This window comes from Alosa pseudoharengus, unplaced genomic scaffold (assembly GCF_046254945.1).
Source record: "Alosa pseudoharengus isolate Yale_2024_CS ecotype anadromous, Long Island Sound unplaced genomic scaffold, YU_APseudo_1.1 YU_APseudo_1.1_scf_12, whole genome shotgun sequence".
Classification (NCBI taxonomy): Eukaryota; Metazoa; Chordata; class Actinopteri; order Clupeiformes; family Clupeidae; genus Alosa; species Alosa pseudoharengus.
In genome coordinates this window covers 16,672,746-16,691,956 of record NW_027468587.1, presented here as the reverse complement: position 1 = coordinate 16,691,956, position 19,211 = coordinate 16,672,746, and the positions used below count along the sequence as shown (strand labels likewise).

The following is a 19,211-nucleotide window of genomic DNA, read 5'->3' as shown; positions in this document are numbered from 1 at the left end:
ACAAAGCATACTTCTGTTCTGGAGGGTAAAACAACATGCATTAGTCTACATTGAATACAGATTTCTTTATTTTTTTCTGTAATCATTTTCCACATGACCGACACTTTTCATCCACAGACAGATCACAGATAACCCAAAAGCAAAGCCTTGTGGGCTTACAATGGAACGGAACGATACCAGGATGGTTTGGAGGATACATTCATAAAGCAAAATAAAGTAACAAAAAGGCAACGTGATGTGACCTAAAATACAAAACAAAAAACATCTCAACAGCTGCATTGTGACCAAAGAGGATTCAAAAAAGTATAAAAGGATTTCACTAAGCCGGAACGAACAGTGTGATATGAGGGGGAGCTAGCAGAAGAGAGGCTATATACCGTTGCAAATAAAACACTGTGGTGTGAGGAACTATACATTAGTATATTGAAGAGGTTCATTAGGCCTACTGATATACTATTTCTACTGTTTCTCTGTAAAGGCCAATAAGGTAAATAGTATTGTACCTGACAAGTTTCGACTACCTTGCCTCTGTAGCCTTCATCAGAGGGGTCACGTGATGTTGGTGTGACGTCGTCTGAGATGTGTTATATGGCGTTTTCCATCCCACCTCATGTGGTGGGATGGCCGTGTCCCCTGGGGTGCTCATGTGACACCTCTGATGAAGGCTACAGAGGCAAGGTAGCCGAAACTTGTCAGGTACAATACTATTTACCTTATTGGCCTTTACAGAGAAACAGTAGAAATAAAAAAAAAACTATACATTATTATCTGTGTGATTTACAACACAGGTTTAAAACACGGCGGGCCGGTTTTCCATATATGGATTAAGCCTAGTTCTGGACTAAATGAGGAGTACAATGAAGATTTGCATTGAGACACAAATGTTTTTAGGACTAGGCTTAATCCACTTATGGGATAGCACCCCTTTGTGTATTAGGTCCAAGCTGCTCAATGTATGTGTGGTTGCATTTCAGTGGTGGACATGATGGAGGAGACATAGTAGACGGCCTACACTGAAATCTGAGGGCAAACACGTCTTTGAAGATGTCTGTTTGAATTTAGCCTTAAACATATGAGCAAACGTATCTTTTTCTGGTTAATTGTTAAAAGTGTCATGCAATTGTTGTCATAAAAAAAAAAAAAACAAGATTGACAGCTATAATAGAATTTGAGAAGAGAACTGTCTGTGCAATCTAAAGCTTTCCAATTGACATACATTCCTATAAAGGAATTGCAGTGGGACAAATAACATTTTCTGACCACCAATACAACATAGAACACCTTAAATGCTGAATCACACAATCACAGTTTACAAATTGCCACCACAGCCACCCATGCAGCCAGAGTAAATCTGTTCAAGTTATCTCAGAGCGGTGGACAGATCCCTTTAGGTCATGGTCCTCACCTCTGAGGCTTCAAGGCATTTCTCTGCTGTTTTTATAGGCCACCTATCCATCTCAACTAACTCCCGAAGTTTAGAGCAGCTCTTTTAACCTACCCTATTTTCTTTAGAAATTATATAACTAATAAGTGCATTGATATACTGCTTATTTTAAGCAAATACTTCACATAATGTAACTGCACCATGTGCTTTACTCTTCAAGTCTTTCTTTAAAAGAACAATAAGTATGTATTTCAATGCACCCAGGCCCCAAATACTGTTACTGAGCTAGTAATATCCAAGGATATGAGTAATGCTAATAAAAAATATGTAATACTGACAACTTATACAAACTCTTGAGTACATCTAGTGATCATATATCGTTACTGAAAGGTAAGTTGTAAGGAAATGGCAGTGTAGTGTGTTAAAATCTCTTGTAGGGTTATAAAAGATGTCTTAATAGGATTGCCCATAACAATTTAACCCCAACCATAACTGTGTCAAGACAAATCTCATGCAATCATGAGTTGTTAATGCACTAATTATTTGCTGCCTAAATATGACAGCTGTCTACAATACAAAACAGAAATAAACACTTTAAATGTTGTTATGGAGTGTCACTGGATTTCTTGATATCTTTAGAAGTTTAATTGTTCCCATATTTCTGCCTGTCAGACATAGCACCTAATGCTATCCACAAGGGGGCAGTCAAGCACAGAAAAGGGATCATTCAAGAGACACCAAATAACAAGTCGTGTCTGAACCAGTACTTTGAAGAAAAAAGGACCGACGATGGGGTTAGAAGAAGTATAACTATAGAACTATAACTATATAATAATGAGTAGGTTATCACCCAGACTTTAATATGGCCAACATAGCTCCTATCCCAGAAATGTGTTACCACAGGTTAACCGCCTTTTTTATACCAAATGCCTCCAATTCAAATAACTAGGCAGTGATAATTATGGAAACCCACCAGGAAGTCAGGTATGAGAGGCCATGTGTTTGTGTCCGTTGAGTTCTAGGAGCTTCGAAAAACTGAGGACGTTCTTCAACCGCAACTAGAGAGGAGGTATGAATGGCAGTGGTGGTGAGAGGTCGTCATCCGTGGATGGAGAGAACTTCAGGAACCAATCACATGTGCTCCGGATGGCTCTGTAGGCAGGTGATCATCTCCTGGACCGGCTTGCCCTCGAAGCAGATCTTATAGACGGCAGTGAAGAGTGGAAACCTTGACCAGAGAAAGAGGGAGACTTGTGATCAGAACTTCCGAATATGTTTCCTCATTTCATTTGTAGGCTGAATACTCAGTGATTCCTTACATAATATATTGCAAATACTTAAGTCTGAGACATGGAGTGATGGCTATGCAATCGGCAACATCTACCATAAAGAAATTCTAATTTTTTGCACTAATTGTTTCCCCTTGGGTTAATTTTCAGACTTAATTTTTGTTCTCTACGAAATCCTTAACTGCAACACAAACTACCGCCGTACTGCTACCGCAACTGATGAAATTCAAAACCATATACGGTAAGGAAAAGTAATGGCGGTTCAAATGAAAGGAGCGGGACAACTGCTATCAGAACGGTATGAAAGCTAGCAAACTCTTGACCAACAAATGACGGTATTTCTTCCCTCAGAAACCATCAACTCACTTGTCCACCAGTTCTTTCTGTTTGAGGATGTGGTGGACCTCAGCGGAGGTCAGAGGTCCCTGCAGCTTCTGCCCATTCAACATCTCCTTCTCCAGCTCCTCAATGCTCTGATATGGTGGAAGTATGGGATATTAAAGGGTCAGTACATAACACCAGCTCCTCAATGCTCTGATATGGTGGAAGTATGGGATATTAAAGGGTAAGTATATAACACCAGCTCCTCAATGCTCTGATATGGTGGAAGTATGGGATATTTAAGGGTCAGTATATAACATAAAAGTACAAATTATCCAAAGCAAAACTATATATAGGGGTGTGTTTTGACTGTTCATATTGCAGTCCAGCTATGTTCACTCTATATCCTACACACACTTTACACACATGTAAACTAGTACATGCTAGCTTATCCTTTACAAAGTCTACACACGCACACACACACACACACACACAAATTCCAAAACTGACCTTTCCCGTCTTTGCAAAGGCTTCGGCCACCTTGCGGTTGCGTCCCCCGTAGCAGGTGGTGATGAGGTCAGCCACACCGCAGCTCTCCAGGAAGGTGGCAGAGGAGACGGTGCCGTCTTTGCTGAAGAGCTTGGCGAAGGCGATCATCTCCATCAAGCCCAAGCGGATCACAGCAGCCTTGGTGTTGTCACCACACTGCAGCCCATCACAGAAGCCCGCCCCCACTGCTACAATGTTCTAAAGGGTAGAGGAGCAGACATTAACTTAAGCGTGGGTTTTGGTGGATTTTGACATGTTTCCCTAATTAACATTACTTTAGCATTTATTTAGAGTTAAGAACAATATTATTCATACTCCTGCCAAATATTGATTTATTTGATTCATACCCCTGCCAAATATTGATTTATTATTGGTTAATTTTCTCTTGACCAATATGTTTTTTCTGACTGAAAATGACACTGCCAAGTGGCTAAAGGTTGTAAGACAATGTGGTAGAAACATGGAATCAAAAAAAGAAATCATCCCTGCCTCAAAACTCAGGTCTAGAATCATTGTGGAGACATGGATAAACTTGGTAGGTATTATATAAACCATTTTGAGAGCTATGAATGCAAATACAGATGTTTCCGCTGACTATTTAAAAAGGGTATGAATAATTTCGGACATGCCATTTTTTGTTTTTTAGAGAATATTTTTTGGGCTTTTTTGCCTTTATTTGGACAGGACAGTGGAGAGTGACAGGAAGCAAGTGGGAGAGAGAGATGGGGTGGGATCGGGAAATAATTTTTCATAATAATGTTGGAAAAGATGAAAACGCTTCTTTTTTTGATGCCATGTTACAACCTTTAGCCATGTGGCAGTGTATTTTTCAGTCAGAACAAACATATTGGTCAAGAGAAAACATTAAACATTAAATCAATATTTGCCAGGGAGGGGTATGAACAATTTTGTTCTTAACTGTAGGTGGTCTAGTCCAGGCTTCTGTAGTAGTGCACGGACCTCCAATGCCCATGAGAGAAGTTGTGCTGATAATGTCAGAGTAATGGAGAATGAGCCATTGTATGGACATATGGTACATTACATCATCAGATAAGCACTGAATGTACTGTACAAAGTAATACCACAAATCTGAAAAAAGGGTAGAATGAGTATAGGATCCACATAGGTAAAGTTTGATGATGGGCTGATAAAGTTCGTTGTTACCTTCAGAGCCCCACAGAGCTCCACCGTATCTGCGTCTTCCACCACTGTGATGCGGAAGTTAGGGGTCTGAAGAAGCTCTTTGAACAGCAGCCCATTCTCCATGATCTTGGACCCTACAGGGCAATATGGACAGAGTCCAATTTTGTCAAGAACCCTGTCAAGGTCCTAAAAGGTAATTATTTTATTTATCAAGGTAAATTAGGTTGGCTGGGGCTGTTTTTTTTAATAGGGAAAGTGCTCACCAATTGTAGTTTCACAGAATTTCTCAGCCGCAACCTCATTGGCTATGTTTGCCCCCATAAGCACACTCATATCAATCCCCATCTTCTCCCGGATGATGTCGGATATCAGCTTGAGGCCCTCAGGTCCTTCATCTATACCCTAAGGAGAGGAAGTATGGGCAGACCAAGATAATGAGACTGAGACACAAACGGCCCTACTTTAAATGCTTTAGTCTAAAGTCTAAATAAAGCTTGCTTAATAACTGCAAAATCTATTTGCAAATCTAATACCATGAGAAAGATCCTAACCATAAACAGTGGTGTTGTCACGCCACATGATAATGCTGTTACTTCATGCATAAGAACCTATATTGACTTTGCACTTTCCCCAGCATTTAAGTTAAGGGCCAGAGAGTTACAGAAACCTCTGACTTTGGAACTGGGGAAGAATTTCCTCGGTCACCCCTTCAAGCCACAACGGCAAGATGTAGCATCTTGAAGGCTTAGTTGTTTCATGCCCCATTAAATAAAAATGTAAAAAATAAATAAATATATATAGATATAGATAGATATATTCTACCTACACCTCAATGTGAATTTAACTTATAACAATCAGTGCTCTGTTACTAGTCTAGAAGCTACTTATGCCCTGTCTTTTGTTGTCTGTCCTGTCCCTTGTCTGTCTAAAATGCTCTACTTTAAGTAGTACTTTATAATGTGTATGCACTAAATGTAGCCTGTCAAAAAATGTAATTTTTACTTGATCCATGGTGAAACGTTGCTTCGTCTCACTATATACAGTGTATGGTTCAAAATAACAATAAAACCCACTTGACTTGACTTGAAAAAGAAACTTCGACACCAGGGGAAATAAAGTGCCTTAAAAAGAGAGGAGACCAATGGCACCCTTCAGTCTGTAAATTACTCATCACAGAACTGCCAGATGGGCCTTTCGCCGGTGAAGATTCACCCAAACATATGGCAGCATGTTTCCCCTGACAGCAAACAGCAAACAGCCCACAAACATTTCACGGCCTCTGTCGTTTATCTGAATATGGGTCGCACGTACAGCACAGAGGGGGAGGTACGCGAGGGCGAGGACAGCAGACACCACTCCAAAAATATGAGCACGTGGCACCGGACAGAAATGGGAAGCACGCTGAGCTATGCTGCAGAGCAGTGGAAGTCAACATCAGGACACAAGACACCTGAGCATGCTGCACTATCAAGCTAGGGATTGATGAATTAATTGGCTAACACATGTAAATGTTAGGGGATAATGTAAACTCATGCCATAAACCTTTTGAATACATGAGGATAAATTAAGATTAAGACAGAACATGCACACCTTTTGTGACTCAAGACATATGCAATGAATAAACAAACAATAACAATAAAAGGTCTCAAGAGCCATATTCAAATTAAACTATTTATGTTTAAATAGTTTAAATATTTATTTACCAATATAGAAAGTAAGTCTGAACAAAGTCACATCATTCACTTTCTATCAGTGCTATAGGTACTGAGATATATGTGCATATAAAATTGTTAGCGGCTCACTTTGTGTTGGATGAGTAAGTCCATGATCTAAAGCGTAACTAACATCCCTTTGATGTGAGCACAAACCAAACCCCTCCAAAATTACCCCATCTAGAGATCTCATATTATCCCTGCACCCACCAGATCGGCTCAGTCATCTTTCATCTCTGCTAAAATGTGACGTGCAATTTATGAAAACAAACAAACAAAAAAAGCTTTTTGCTGTTATCAGTGTGGCCATATCTGGCTAGTCCATTACAGCAGTGCTCTTTCCCAAAATGGCCAGATCAGAGTAGGTCTCTGCCAGTGGTTACATAATAGGTTTAAAGGACTGCTTTTTTCACCAGACATGAAACCTTTCATCAAATGTTCCCCACACATCCAGCTGAGATCACTGACCAATTTAGCCTTGTGCCACTCAGTCAGTTCCTGTATGGCAAACATTTCCTTCCCAACTGCTGAAGGCCTGATTTCACAGACATATGACCTTACAGTGCTCAATGTTACCCAATAAAATAACAAGACTCTGACCCAGGCAAAAACCACAATGTCAGACAGTGTGCTAACCATACTAATTTTACCAATGTTCTTCCATTTAGTAGATAGAGTAGAGTCGATTCTAGAGTAGCCCTGAAATAGGATGCCACAACTAGGCATCCAGTGCTACTGCCTGTTGGCTCACACTAACAAATGCAGACCGATGAGGGTAATTCACTGAAATATGTCACTCTGCTCCTGCTTTACTTTGCTCATCCTTCACTTCACTGACTCCTACCTTGATGAGTGTGATTCCTCTGGCCTTCTCAGATATACAGCCCACCATCTCATCGCAGAGCTTACGGATGAACTGATGTGGGACCACAAACACCAGTAGATCGGCCCCGTCTGCGGCGTCCCGCAGCTGAGGAACTGCCACCTAGCACAGACCAAGGAACCAACATTAATACACTCAGATCATGATCTTGAAACAAGTTACACATGAGTATCGCAACAGGTAAAATGTACAATGCTGAATGTAAGTTTAACTGCCAAGAAAACTGTTTGTTTAGACATACTTAACAGATGAGTATAGTTGCATAGAATGTGAATGTGTCCAAGCTGTGACTATGTTACATTTTGTATTTTTGCAGTAAGAACAAGGCATTTTTGTATATTTGTGTTAATATGCCCAATTGTGTTTTCACTAATTCCTATGCCATGTTTGGTTCGTAGCTTTCCATGGTCCAGTAAGGCCTATAGCTTCTACTGCCATCTCAGGTACAGGGTATGTCCTATAGAATACTGAAGTGGGATGAGTGTTTGCTAGGAGACATCACGTTTTCTGCCATTTAAAACACACTGCTGGTCTTCCTAATAGATTAAGTACATAATCACAACTCAACAAATAATTCCAGTAGCCTGATGTAGGCATTAGCCAGTGAATGAGTGACTGACAGAGTGATATATAGTAGTAACAGATAATATAGACAACCTGTTTTACATGATCCAAACAAACCTTACCACATTTTCTGGTAGTTTGTATCCAGGGAGGTATTTGACATTTTCGTGTTCGGTGTTGATGATTTCTGTCAGCTTCTTGCCATTGATATTTTCCTCAAACACCCACATGTTGACAGTGCTGGCAAAACGCGGGAGCGACTTTGCATTGTTGCCAATTATCCTTGCAATGGCAGAGCCCCTATGTAAAATAAATGAGAAATAGGGCAACCATGGCAAATGCTCCTGTTAGCCGTCCTACGTTCTTTACACGCACAGTTAACGTTAACACTGTTGAGACTGTTTGCAACTCACTAACGTTATCACCTTTCCCCATAGGTTGCTTGACCACGAATGGTATATTGCAAAGCTTACACAACAAAATCAAAAATGCACAGAGTAATTTCACATGTAGTTAGCAAGCTAAACTACTAAAACGCAAGTTATGCACTTCTGCTTCATGAATTGCTGCAAGAACTTACCAGTTTCCTGAGCCAACGATGCATACTTTCAAAGGTACAGCCATTACAACTAACGTTACAAACCTCAAATATATTTGTACCGCTCCTGCTTTTACTAATGCAAATGTACAATATAGCAGTAAATTGTACAACAGCCTGTCTATTAAGTCTGGCTAGAAATTACACAAGGCTCTCAACCATGTGGAAAGGCTGAAGGATAATACCAATGGGAGTTTTTACAAGACCATGAATGATATCGTCATCAGATGTTGTCGCACTAAAGCACGCTGGGTAGTGTAGTTTTTGACTGAAACACCTTTTTTGGATGTTGCGCTATCATAAATTGGTATTGGTATATCTAACAAGTATAATTTGGTCATATATGAACCTATGCATATCTTAGTTTATGTAAAATATTTTCACACGGCTCAAAAGATGTAGGCCAGCATAAATAATTATAGCCTAAACCATGTCATGTGTCTCAAAGAGACATATTTGAATTTATAATAGGCCTACGTTATAATACGATGTATTAATTATCAGGTCAGGTCACGAGAGTGAAGGATACACACACTCACAACAGTTTAGTAGCCTATATCATTTAATGTTTTAGTAGGCTGTTGCTAAACCCTTAACTGACAGACGTTTGGCCACAGTCGGTGGTCATTTCAGGTGTTTTCAGGAGAACAAATTGAGGCATGAAGAACACGCAGCGTGTGTTGCCGTGTGCAGTATCCGGTTGGTGGAGGGGCGGAGGGAGTGACTACAGGGTGATTCCCAGCAGAAACCCCCCTTTAAAAGAAAGGCACTATGCTGCATCAAGGAATCCCGCGCGCTCAGATGACAGTCTTCAGAAAATACTGATGCAGACTGGAAGTTGACCAAATCGCATAGCCTGTTTCTCTAGCTCTTTTAACACTGATGCTCTTGGCTTAAAATATATTACAAACCATGGCGTTCAGTAGGTCGCATCCCTCATCTCCAGCAAATAAAACGAAATTACCTTTTGAACGTGTGGATACCGCAAGGAAGCTGGAGAGAGGAGGCTCGCAGGGTCCAGGCTCGGTCGGAGTGAGGGCTGCTGCACCGGCGGACAGCTGCGACTTGTCCCAGCGTACGCGGCACCTGGAGGGGGTCTTGAGTAAATACACGAATTTGCTTCAAGGCTGGCAGAACAGGTAGCATAGTCTAAAAGCATGTCTTGCACGAAACATTCTAGTGCCTTCTATCCTGTTAAGTCTGTTGTTTTGTTGTTCATTCAGCATAGACAAGTAATAAGATGACTGCATAACTTCAGCGTCTGTTAACATGTGGTGAACGGCAGTGGGCGGTTTTTAACAATGTTTCAGGAATAATCTTTGTGCTATCGATAGATTTTCCAGTCTATCCATGTCGAGTGTTGTGTAGTTCACGAGAATGTTATTGTGAGTAGAAAAACCAACAATAAGTCATTCTGCCACGTTTACTGACCAGCTGTCATTTTTTTCCCGAGCAAAGGGCATTTGTGCAACATGTTGAAACAAAAAAGGCTCTTGGGGTTTATAAACAGTCGGAATGTGTGGAATCTTTTCTTGATTCAGGCAGTGCACAAAGCATTCCTCGAAAAATTGAGCAGTTTGTGTATGTTGCCTGGGATTGGTAGCTGAATGTTATGTCAGATATGTTTAGGAGCAGCAGGTCATTGAATCCTCATCGGAAAGCTATCCTGAGAATTTGTCCATTTTGCGATTAAACTCAGTTCAATGAGTAGACTCGATAGGCCTAATTTTTGGATCAGAAAGTATTGTGTAGAAGAGAAACAGGTCTTCGAATAAAGCAATGCTGGTCAGCACAAATGGATAAATTCCTCACACATACAGTGTGGTTTAGCCTGCACATTTAATTTAAATCATAGTGTCCAGATGTTTTAGATGTTAAATCATCCAGATGATTTTATTAGAATTTTAATCCTAGCTCAGGGCTGAGTCACCCATATAGAGTATATTCTCAATGGAGTTCAATTGTGTTGCCTCCTTCCATTCACATTGTAAAGATGCTTATGAAACCGCAATTGGAATGCATTGATGTCTTGGACTTCCCCAGCCAGTCTTTGTCTTCACAATCTGAAAGGCATAGGCCTACACAACATGTAGAAATGATCACCTTCAAATATTGGGTCCATGCCATGTTCCGTCCCTGAAACCCCTTCCTATTCCCTCATAAGACATTAGAGAGACAAGCTAGTAGGTGGGGGTTTGGCAGTGGAAGTGGAGCAAGCGAAACAATAAGCCGTATTGACAGCACATATCATTAGTCTTTGTACGAATCAATGAAACGGACAAGGAGGTGTTGCTTTGAGAGCCCAGGTGGAGGTGTGGGGGTGGAAGCTTGTGTTATCTGAACGAACACTCGCCGAACAAACACTGGGGTGCAAATCTCATTTGTGGTCTTTTTAATCGGAGGGTGTGTGTGTGTGTGTGTGTGAGTCATCAATGACTAGAAATCCCACTCCTCTTGCTCCTTTGCTTCTCCTGCTTGTTTTCAGCTCAGCTCTGCTCAGCACTGGCTTGTCTTGCCTTGCAGGACCCTGGAGATGAGGAAAGCATGCAGTCGTGCTAGCTCCAAATTAGAGATTACAGATTACACACTTACTGTTGCTTCACTGGTTCAGGAAACACCATTAAGGCAGCAAGCTGTTATATTAGACAACTGCTGCATGTCCATAAATGTCACATGGATGGATGGATATGGTTGTGTGTGTGTGTGTGTGTGTGTGTGTGTGTGTGTGTGTGTGTGTGTGTGTGTGTGTGTGTGTGTGTGTGTGTGTGTGTGTGTGTGTGTGTGTGTGTGTGTGTGTGTGTGTGTGTGTGTGTGTGTGTGTGTGTGCGTGCGTGCGTGCGTGCGTGCGTGCGTGCGTGCGTGCGTGCGTGCGTGCGTGCGTGCGTGCGTGCGTGCGTGCGTGCGTGCGTGCGTGCGTGCGTGCGTGCGTGCGTGCGTGCGTGCGTGCGTGTACGTGTGCTTGTGTGTGTCTGTGTCTATGTGTGTGCCTGTTTGTGTACAGTGTGTGAGTCTGTGTCTTTATATGTGTATGTGTGTGTGTGTGTGTGTGAGAGAGTGCTTGCGTGTGCATGTCTGTGTCTTTATGTGTGTGTTTGTGTGTGTGTCTTTATGTTTGTGTGTGTGTGTGTGTGTGTGTGTGCGTGCGCGTGCGCGCGCACACGTTTGTGCACCTATACATGCATGTCTCTACAGAAATGCAATGAAGGCTTATGGAGAACGCTATCTAATCTAAGCCAGCAGTCTTTCCTAGCAACTTCAGGGCTATTCCAAGGAAGCCAAACATGTTGACATACAGAAATTGGAATGTGTATCCCACCCCAGTGGATTTTTTCTTTCTTTCTTTTTGTTTTTTGGGGGGGGGGGGTGAAGTAAACAAAGCTGGCTAAATAATTTCACATTGACCCTTGTCAGCAGTGGCCTCACTAGGGACAATGATTAATTCTTGAAATGCACCCTTTTGCTCCTCGTCACATCCCCTGCCTTGAATGAGCGGCTAAGAAACGTGTAAAGGAGGGATGGCTACTCCAAATGGCCCTATCACTCATAATGTTTTGTAATATGCCGTTGATACACTGCCTGGGCAGGCAGTCTGTAGCCATGCTTTGATGCACAGTGTCTGTGTGTTTTTTTTGCAGATCAAGGCTGGTGTGTGACTGTGCTTTTCTTTTTACCACTAGACATCTAGTAGCAAGCTCAATAGGTGCATCTTAAGCAAAGATGCAACTGAATACTGGTACTGCAGTCATCTCAATCATAGCAAAGCAGTAAATTACATTATTCAGGTTACTTACTCATGGATATAGGGATGGGGAAGACCGCTTGTCTATTTATTACCCCTAGTGCTTATATAATGTGAGGATAAGGGTTTTACTATACCCTATAACAACTGGATTACCATTCTGTAGCCTGTCTACACGGATGAACCTATACACTTCTGTTGGCATGGGCCATATGTTTCTAAGAACATATGTAATTCTTTTAGAAACAGTAAATTAATTCGTCCTGGAGTTTGTCTACCTTTATGTGAAATTCATTTTGTTTCTACTCAGTGACTTAAATGTAGAAATTAGGGCACATTTTAAATATATATATTCACTGACTTTCTTTTAATAATGTCATAAGTTGTATGAAATTACTTTTTTTCCCAATCAAAGAGGGTCATTCCTTTGATGTTGTAGAGAAGCATATTTCTTTGTCATCCAAAGATGTCTCTTCAAATTCTCTCTTACCCCTTCTCTGACCTTCCTGTTTCCATGACTGTATCATTTATACACATTTTTCCCTCTGATCTCAGTCTGTGTTCTTTTAATTATCCATCTCTTTAGCTCCAGAACCCCGACAAGACCACAGTTTTGGGCTAAGTTTTGTAGTTTTATCAAAGCAATTTGAAAGTTTTATCATAATGATGCTCACTTAATTTCATCTGCCTATTACACCAGACCATATTTTCCACGGGCAATGAATTGATTACGCAATGAAATGATCTGTAAGAAATTCCTTAGTTATGTTTACATAATGGGAGGCAAGAATTGAATGCAGATTCAATAGATGGTCTTGTTAATGGTGTTACCATTAGCTAGTGTTGAAGTAATATGATCCAGGGTGTGTTGGGTCCACACACACACACACACACAAACACAAACACACACACGCACACGCACACGCACACGCACACACACACACACACACACACACACACACACACACACACACACACACACACACACACACACACACACACACACACACACACACACACTAACATACTTGACAGGTTTTAGAAGCCCAGAGAGAATTACTGTGGAGTCTTGACAGGAACTGTGCAAAGCTGAATGACAACTATGCAAATTATCCTTTTTAATTATTCACACAAAACACAAACAACATACCCCTCCCAAACACACATCCACACACACACACACACACACACACCACCACCACCATTCCACTACACACACACCACCACCACCACCACCACCATTCCACTACACACACACCCAACTGTGTGTCTAAGGATGCCTAGCCACCAGTACACGGCTCATGGCACCTCCAGACTACCATGACGTTAGGAAATACGACTAAGTGGGAAAATGTGAAATAGGAAAAGTTTGCAGTCATGCCAAGATGGGCTAAGTAAGCGCTTTGCTGCAGTGAGAGCGAGCGAGAGAGAGAGAAAAGGAGGGAGAGAGAGAGAATGTGGGAGAGAGAGAGAAGGATGAAGAGAGAGAGGGACACACAGCAGATAAGAGTTACTGAAGAAACCCAACTTTAAAGCCTGAGAGAAAATAACAATAACTTTTTTTTATGTTTCCCAGAGGATGTCTGCTAGGGCCCTGAACAGGTGCAGCTTGTTCCGCTTTGGGCGAGAAAGTATTCAAGAGACAGCCTGTCATTTAAATGGACTTGCTTCTTAGGATCTCTGAGCTCATTGGAATGTAAAGCATGTCCACAAACTGGAATGGCAAAAAGAGTTGCAATCGTCCAGACGTAATCCATGATTCTGAATCTAGTTCATAGCATTTTATAGCAAACCCCCAAATAGTTCAAATCCAAATAATTTGATTGGAAAATAGTCAATAGTCCTATCTCCCAGGGTTGAGTGATTGGCAACCATAATCATGCTAGTTAGTCGATATAACAAGTACCGGTAAATGGTGAGAACACAAAGGTATTATCTCAGTGTAATTGTTATATTATAATGTGGTGTTCTTCCTCATTCCTAGTTGTTCTTCCTCATTCCTTGTTAGCAAAACAAAGACTCACTGACTTTGATTCTTTTCTATAAATTCAGCATTGCACAATGTTACAATCTGTCTGCAATCTCTCTGTAACATTCCAGGATTTGATATACACAGGTCGCCATTTTACTTTGCAAACCACACCCTTCCCCCTTGTCTCACTTCACCCTTGTTGTCACTTGACAGTGACATTTCCACTTGATGACCACATTTAGCCGACTGACAGACACTCTTACCCAAAGTGACACACAGAAAATAAAATTTCAGCAGAATGTATTCACCTAGGGAGTTGACCTCCAGCCCCTTTCACAGCCTATTCGTTGAGCTGAAATGGACATGTCTATTTTCATCAGTGCATGCACTGGGATATGACCTGCAGGGGAAAATATGCTGATATTCACAGTTGTATGAATGCGGATATGGCATGGCAGTAATAATGGCCATCCATATAGAGAGTATGAAATATGCATCCACCCAGTAGCAGAGTGGTAATCGGGAGAATCGGGATAATTCGCTGTCAGCCAGTAAAGCTTTGAGGCCGGGCTGATTACTGTGCGCTTGAAAAAGGCATGGTCGATGTCTGGGTACAGATGGGTGCAGACTGAAGATTTTAGATGAGCAGCTATGACATACTTTGAGTAGCCCTGGATTTTCCCCCAAAATAGGAATCAGGTCATGTTGGGTCACACTCCCATCAACAGCCAGGCTCCCCGTCGGAAAGGGGCTGCTGGAGCTTGAAATCTCCCGGTAATATTTAGTGCCCCAGTCCGCCCCTCAGTGCCTCTTTCAGCTCATCCCTTGAGAATGACCACTCCAGATGGTCAAATTCTACAGAGATGTTTGTATGTGTGTTCTATATTCTCTGTCCCCATGGAAACCCATTGTGTCCCCTCCTCCTTAGGTACTTTGTGCTGGACGCGGAGCAGGGGCAGCTGGACTACTTTGTGAGTGAGCAGAGCCAGAGCCAGAAGCCCCGCGGCTCTCTGCCCCTCTGCGGGGCATCAGTGGTGCCCCACGACGAGCTGCCCCACATGTTCTGCATCTACGCTACCAATGGAGAGATCTTCAAGCTCAGAGGTGAGAGGGGAGGGGGGTTGATGTGTGCGTGTATGTGTGCTCTGGCTTGGGTTGTCACCTTGACACCTTTGTTTGAATCAGTAGTTCTCAAACTTTTTCTGTTTTTCTGACATTTTGGTTCCATGTTACATTTCCCGTCTCAGTCTACCAGATCAGATGTTATTTTAATTAATATGTCTGTCTGTTTATGACTCCTGTGTTTGTGTGTGGCTATTTTGTTTTGAATCTATTATCTTCCTCAAAAAAGGAATACATTATTAAAGATAGGCTCACAAAAAAAATTAATTTACTCGTATTTATTGTGCCCCACCTGTCATGTCTCTATTCCCCACTAGTGGGGCCTGCCTGACACTTTGAGAACCACTGGTTTAAATCATCCATTCCTTTTTCTCTTTCTTTGTTGTGTTCATCTTCACCTGCCCTTAATCTTGCTTCCCAATCTCTCCCGTGACATGATCTTGTGTACTTGCCACACTTCCACCCTTCCACAGATGCCTCTTTTCCTAAAGTTGTTCTCCTCTTTAACGTTAAGATTGCTTCTGCTGTCGTCGACTTGTGATTCCTCTTCTTTCCTTTTTTTTTAATCGCCTACTGCATCAACAGCTTCTTCTCCGTTCCACTTTCATCTGCATGGATGCTTTTGCTTTTGTTCGCTCATCCACCCACACAAATTGCTCGTCGTCACCTTCTTCAGTTCAAAGGGATCCCTCTTCCCTCTTCTCCTGCCCAGGTTCTCTCTCTCCAGCTCTCTCTCTCCCACTCCCACTCTTTCTTCTCCACAGCCCCTGTATCTCTCCCTAACAGTGTACTTTGCTGAAGATGTGTGTGAGTTGTCCGGCTGGCGAGGGCCGCGTGAAATATGGGTTTATAGCCGGTGGGTGGCGAGGTGAGCGTTTTGATAGGTGTTTTAGGGAGGACAGCGTTATTGATGGCTGTGAATTAACAGGGGGGGGTCTGGGTCAGTGGCGGATCTATATTTCAGAGGGGGAAAGCCCCAGAGGTGCGCTCAGATGCACAGCTCCATGTTTGCTGATGGAGGCGAACTTGGAGGGGAATAAAATGAGATGCATGCAACTGTGGATGCAATTGGTTCTGTTCAGCAAGACAGCCATTGACAGATTATTTGCAGAATCACTGCACTTTCGTATGCGTGCCCCCCCTCCCACACTCCCCCAGCAATGAGTCCCCTTAGCGTGACCTGCTTTTACCCCCAGATTGACTTAAAATGTAAATAATTTAATTTGTAGATGTTCGTCAGCAAATGCTGAAAAAAACATTTAATTTGCTAAGTATTGATTGACAATGGAGGCCATCTGTGAGATATTGCAAAAGGAGGTGGGGGAGTGGTGTGTGGGAAAAAGCTGACGTGCAACTCTCAAACACACATTCACACACACACACACACACACACACACACCCACACACACCCTGGTGTCATTCCACAGTCCATGATTGGCTGACTACAGGGGTCATCTGAGCCCCCTGGCAGGTCCAGTGTCCAAATTGCCAATCTGCGGCTCCGTCTTTTTCTCATTTCACACCTTAGCAGTCAAACCCCGAGGGGGGACCACAGCTTTGTGTCGTGCCACACCACGCTTCCTGCGAACGCTGTAATATCTCGCCATCTGAAGGGAAGTGACAGTGCTGCCTCTCACTTATTTGCACATCATCTTAACTTGTGATCGTGTCGAAGTTTACGTTTGAGTGAGGAGGACTGCAGACATCAGTGGAGTAGTTGATGGGGTGGGAGTTGCGGGGGGGGGGGGGGGGGGGTTATTAAAGTGGTTATAAATCATTAATTTCCTTTTAATCTGGTTAAAACCAGACATACCACTTTGAACAGAAAACTTTGTGAATAGCTTTTGTGGACTCATGATTGGGAAGCGTTTCCAACACTAGCATCGGGATAGGTGTAGACTTTGTGTTGACTTTGAAATCATTGGTCCAGCCTCACCAATCACATTGATCAGGGATTTCTAACTTTACATCCTACTTCGCCTAAACTTTACAATCTGATAATAAACAGCATCGGCGGTCAGGACACAATGTATGTAGGCCTACCTTTCGGTTTCGAAACTATAGCGTCAATCCCTATCGTCGCTGATTGGCCTGACCTGTCTGGGGTTCAATGGAAACGTTAGTGAATTCTGCTGTTCCAGACAAGCATCTCCCTGAAAGGACATCTAGGTGGGCATGGCCAGGCTAATTTTCTATATCTGTAATATTTAAAAAGTCAAATTACACATTTGGCTTTTGTTCCAAGCTCACAGAGATATGTGATAATTGTTGCAAGCTCGCACACACAGACAGATATTGGCTGACACTTACGTGACACACTGTCTCACACAATACAAGAATAGCATGTCTCTTGTGGTGCAGATGTTATGCATAAGACATGAAGCCTAGATGCATCTCAGAATTGACAGGCTTAATTCTAAACTCAACAGGGGAGTGCGTGTGTGTGTGTGTGTGTGTGTGGGGGGGGGGGGGGGGGGGCGGGGGTCATTGAGAGAGTTGTCTAGGGAGACTTGAAGTAGGCCAGCTGATTTTCATTTAGAAGGGAATGTTACTGTGGGCTCCCGCTAGGCTGTGATGTATTGTTTTTAAACAAAGTTCTGCACAGTGGGAACAGAGCACTGGTTAATCATACAGCAGCAGGTCAACAGCCAAGTCACATGTTCTGCCCTTGTGTGTGTGTGTGTGTGTGTGTGTGTGTGTGTGTGTGTGTGTGTGTGTGTGTGTGTGTGTGTGTGTGTGTGTGTGTGTGACCTAGCTGATACAGTGTGTGTGTGTGTGTGTGTGTGTGTGTGTGTGTGTGTGTGACCTAGCTGATGCAGTGTGTGTGTGTGTGTGTGTGTGTGTGTGTGTGTGTCGGTGAGAGAGAGAGAGAGAGAGAGAGTGTACACAAGGACATAATGGTGTATGATAACATAGGGGTGGGATGGGATATTGTGGTTCTAAAGTAGCAAACTAAACACAACATTAAATCTGTTTTATCAAATGGCCCAGATCGCCATCTGTTCCTACGGCCATTTGAAAGCACTTCAGATATCCTGCAGCCTCAAAAGTCTTTTTTTGGACCAGTCTGCTGGCATCAGTTTGCTGGTGTTCATTTGCTTTACTGTTGATTAGTGATCACCATGTATTTCTTTGCCAGTTGGCTTATGTTAGTCTACCAGAAATACTCGATAGAAATAGAACTGTCTGTCTGCTGTTCCCTTTCCTCTGTCTACTGGCCTGTATACAATAATTCATTGTGCCTGCCTAACTGGACAAATTGTTAGTGTAATTGTTAGTGTATTTGTACACAGCACAGACTGTTGACTGTGTACCTGCATACCCAACAGTCTGTCTGTCTGTCTATCTGTCATTCTGTCTACCTGTGTCTGTCTGTCTGTCTGATGGTCTGGTTTTCTGTCCGTCCCCACAGCGTCTGATGCACGTGAGCAGCAGCTCTGGATGACCCAACTACAGCTCTGTACAAGGCAACACTTAGATGGCAGTGCCAAGGTAATGTGAAACCAACTTTTACCCAATTAAAGTCTTCTTCTCTTTGTTCTCTTTGTCTTTGTGTTCTTCTTTCACCCTCTCATTTTCTCTTAGCCATCTCTCTGGTAGTTTTCTCCACCAAATTCTCCCTATTTGTCTGTCTGTCTGTCTGCCTGTCTGTATGTCTGTCTGTCTATGTCTGTTTCTGTCTGTCTGTCTTTTTCAGCACTCACTCCCTGTTTATCACTTGTCTATGTCTCTGTTTCTGTCTGTCTGTCTGTCTGTCTGCCTGTTGGTCTCTCCCTCTTGGTTTCTGTCGGTCTTTCTGGCCGTGCTGCCTATGGTCATTTCCTGCCCTAGCCTAAGCAGGCCGTGGTATCTGTGCGAGTGATGTTCCCTTGGTTGTGTCTCTCTGCGGAGGCACTTCCTTTTTCCTTTGACCTCTGGGCCAAACCACAGCATGT

General features: G+C 42.6%; 2 protein-coding genes across 2 annotated transcripts in view; one reads left to right on the top strand and one right to left on the bottom strand.

Annotated features, from left to right (window-relative positions):
* Positions 1–71: 71 nt before the first annotated feature.
* gpd1l (glycerol-3-phosphate dehydrogenase 1 like) lies at positions 72–8,614 on the bottom strand. Its single transcript, XM_076280279.1, has 8 exons — positions 8,426–8,614; positions 7,968–8,145; positions 7,243–7,383; positions 4,950–5,088; positions 4,708–4,820; positions 3,505–3,741; positions 3,040–3,146; positions 72–2,612 (listed from the first exon to the last, which is right to left on the bottom strand). Exons 1-8 carry the CDS (start codon positions 8,467–8,469, stop codon positions 2,516–2,518), a joined length of 1,056 nt encoding a protein of 351 aa, XP_076136394.1. The 5' UTR covers positions 8,470–8,614; the 3' UTR covers positions 72–2,515.
* A 637-nt stretch (positions 8,615–9,251) lies between these two features.
* osbpl10b (oxysterol binding protein-like 10b) overlaps positions 9,252–19,211 on the top strand; it is a 66,890-nt gene continuing 56,930 nt past the window's right edge. Inside the window, exons 1-3 of the mRNA XM_076280277.1 lie at positions 9,252–9,582; positions 15,083–15,258; positions 18,689–18,768. Of these exons, the coding sequence (XP_076136392.1) occupies positions 9,356–9,582; positions 15,083–15,258; positions 18,689–18,768 (483 nt within the window). The 5' untranslated portion in view covers positions 9,252–9,355. The remainder of the gene's footprint in view (positions 9,583–15,082; positions 15,259–18,688; positions 18,769–19,211) is intronic.

Excerpts from the sequence above, each read along its gene's own strand:
- gpd1l (XM_076280279.1), bottom strand. The coding sequence starts at position 8,469 with ATGGCTGTACCTTTGAAAGTATGCATCGTTGGCTCAGGAAACTG. Across the intron at positions 3,742-4,707 it reads AGCTCTGTGGGGCTCTGAAG|AACATTGTAGCAGTGGGGGC; the intron begins GTAACAACGAAC and ends TCTACCCTTTAG. Across the intron at positions 2,613-3,039 it reads CAGAAAGAACTGGTGGACAA|GTTTCCACTCTTCACTGCCG; the intron begins GTGAGTTGATGG and ends TCTCTGGTCAAG.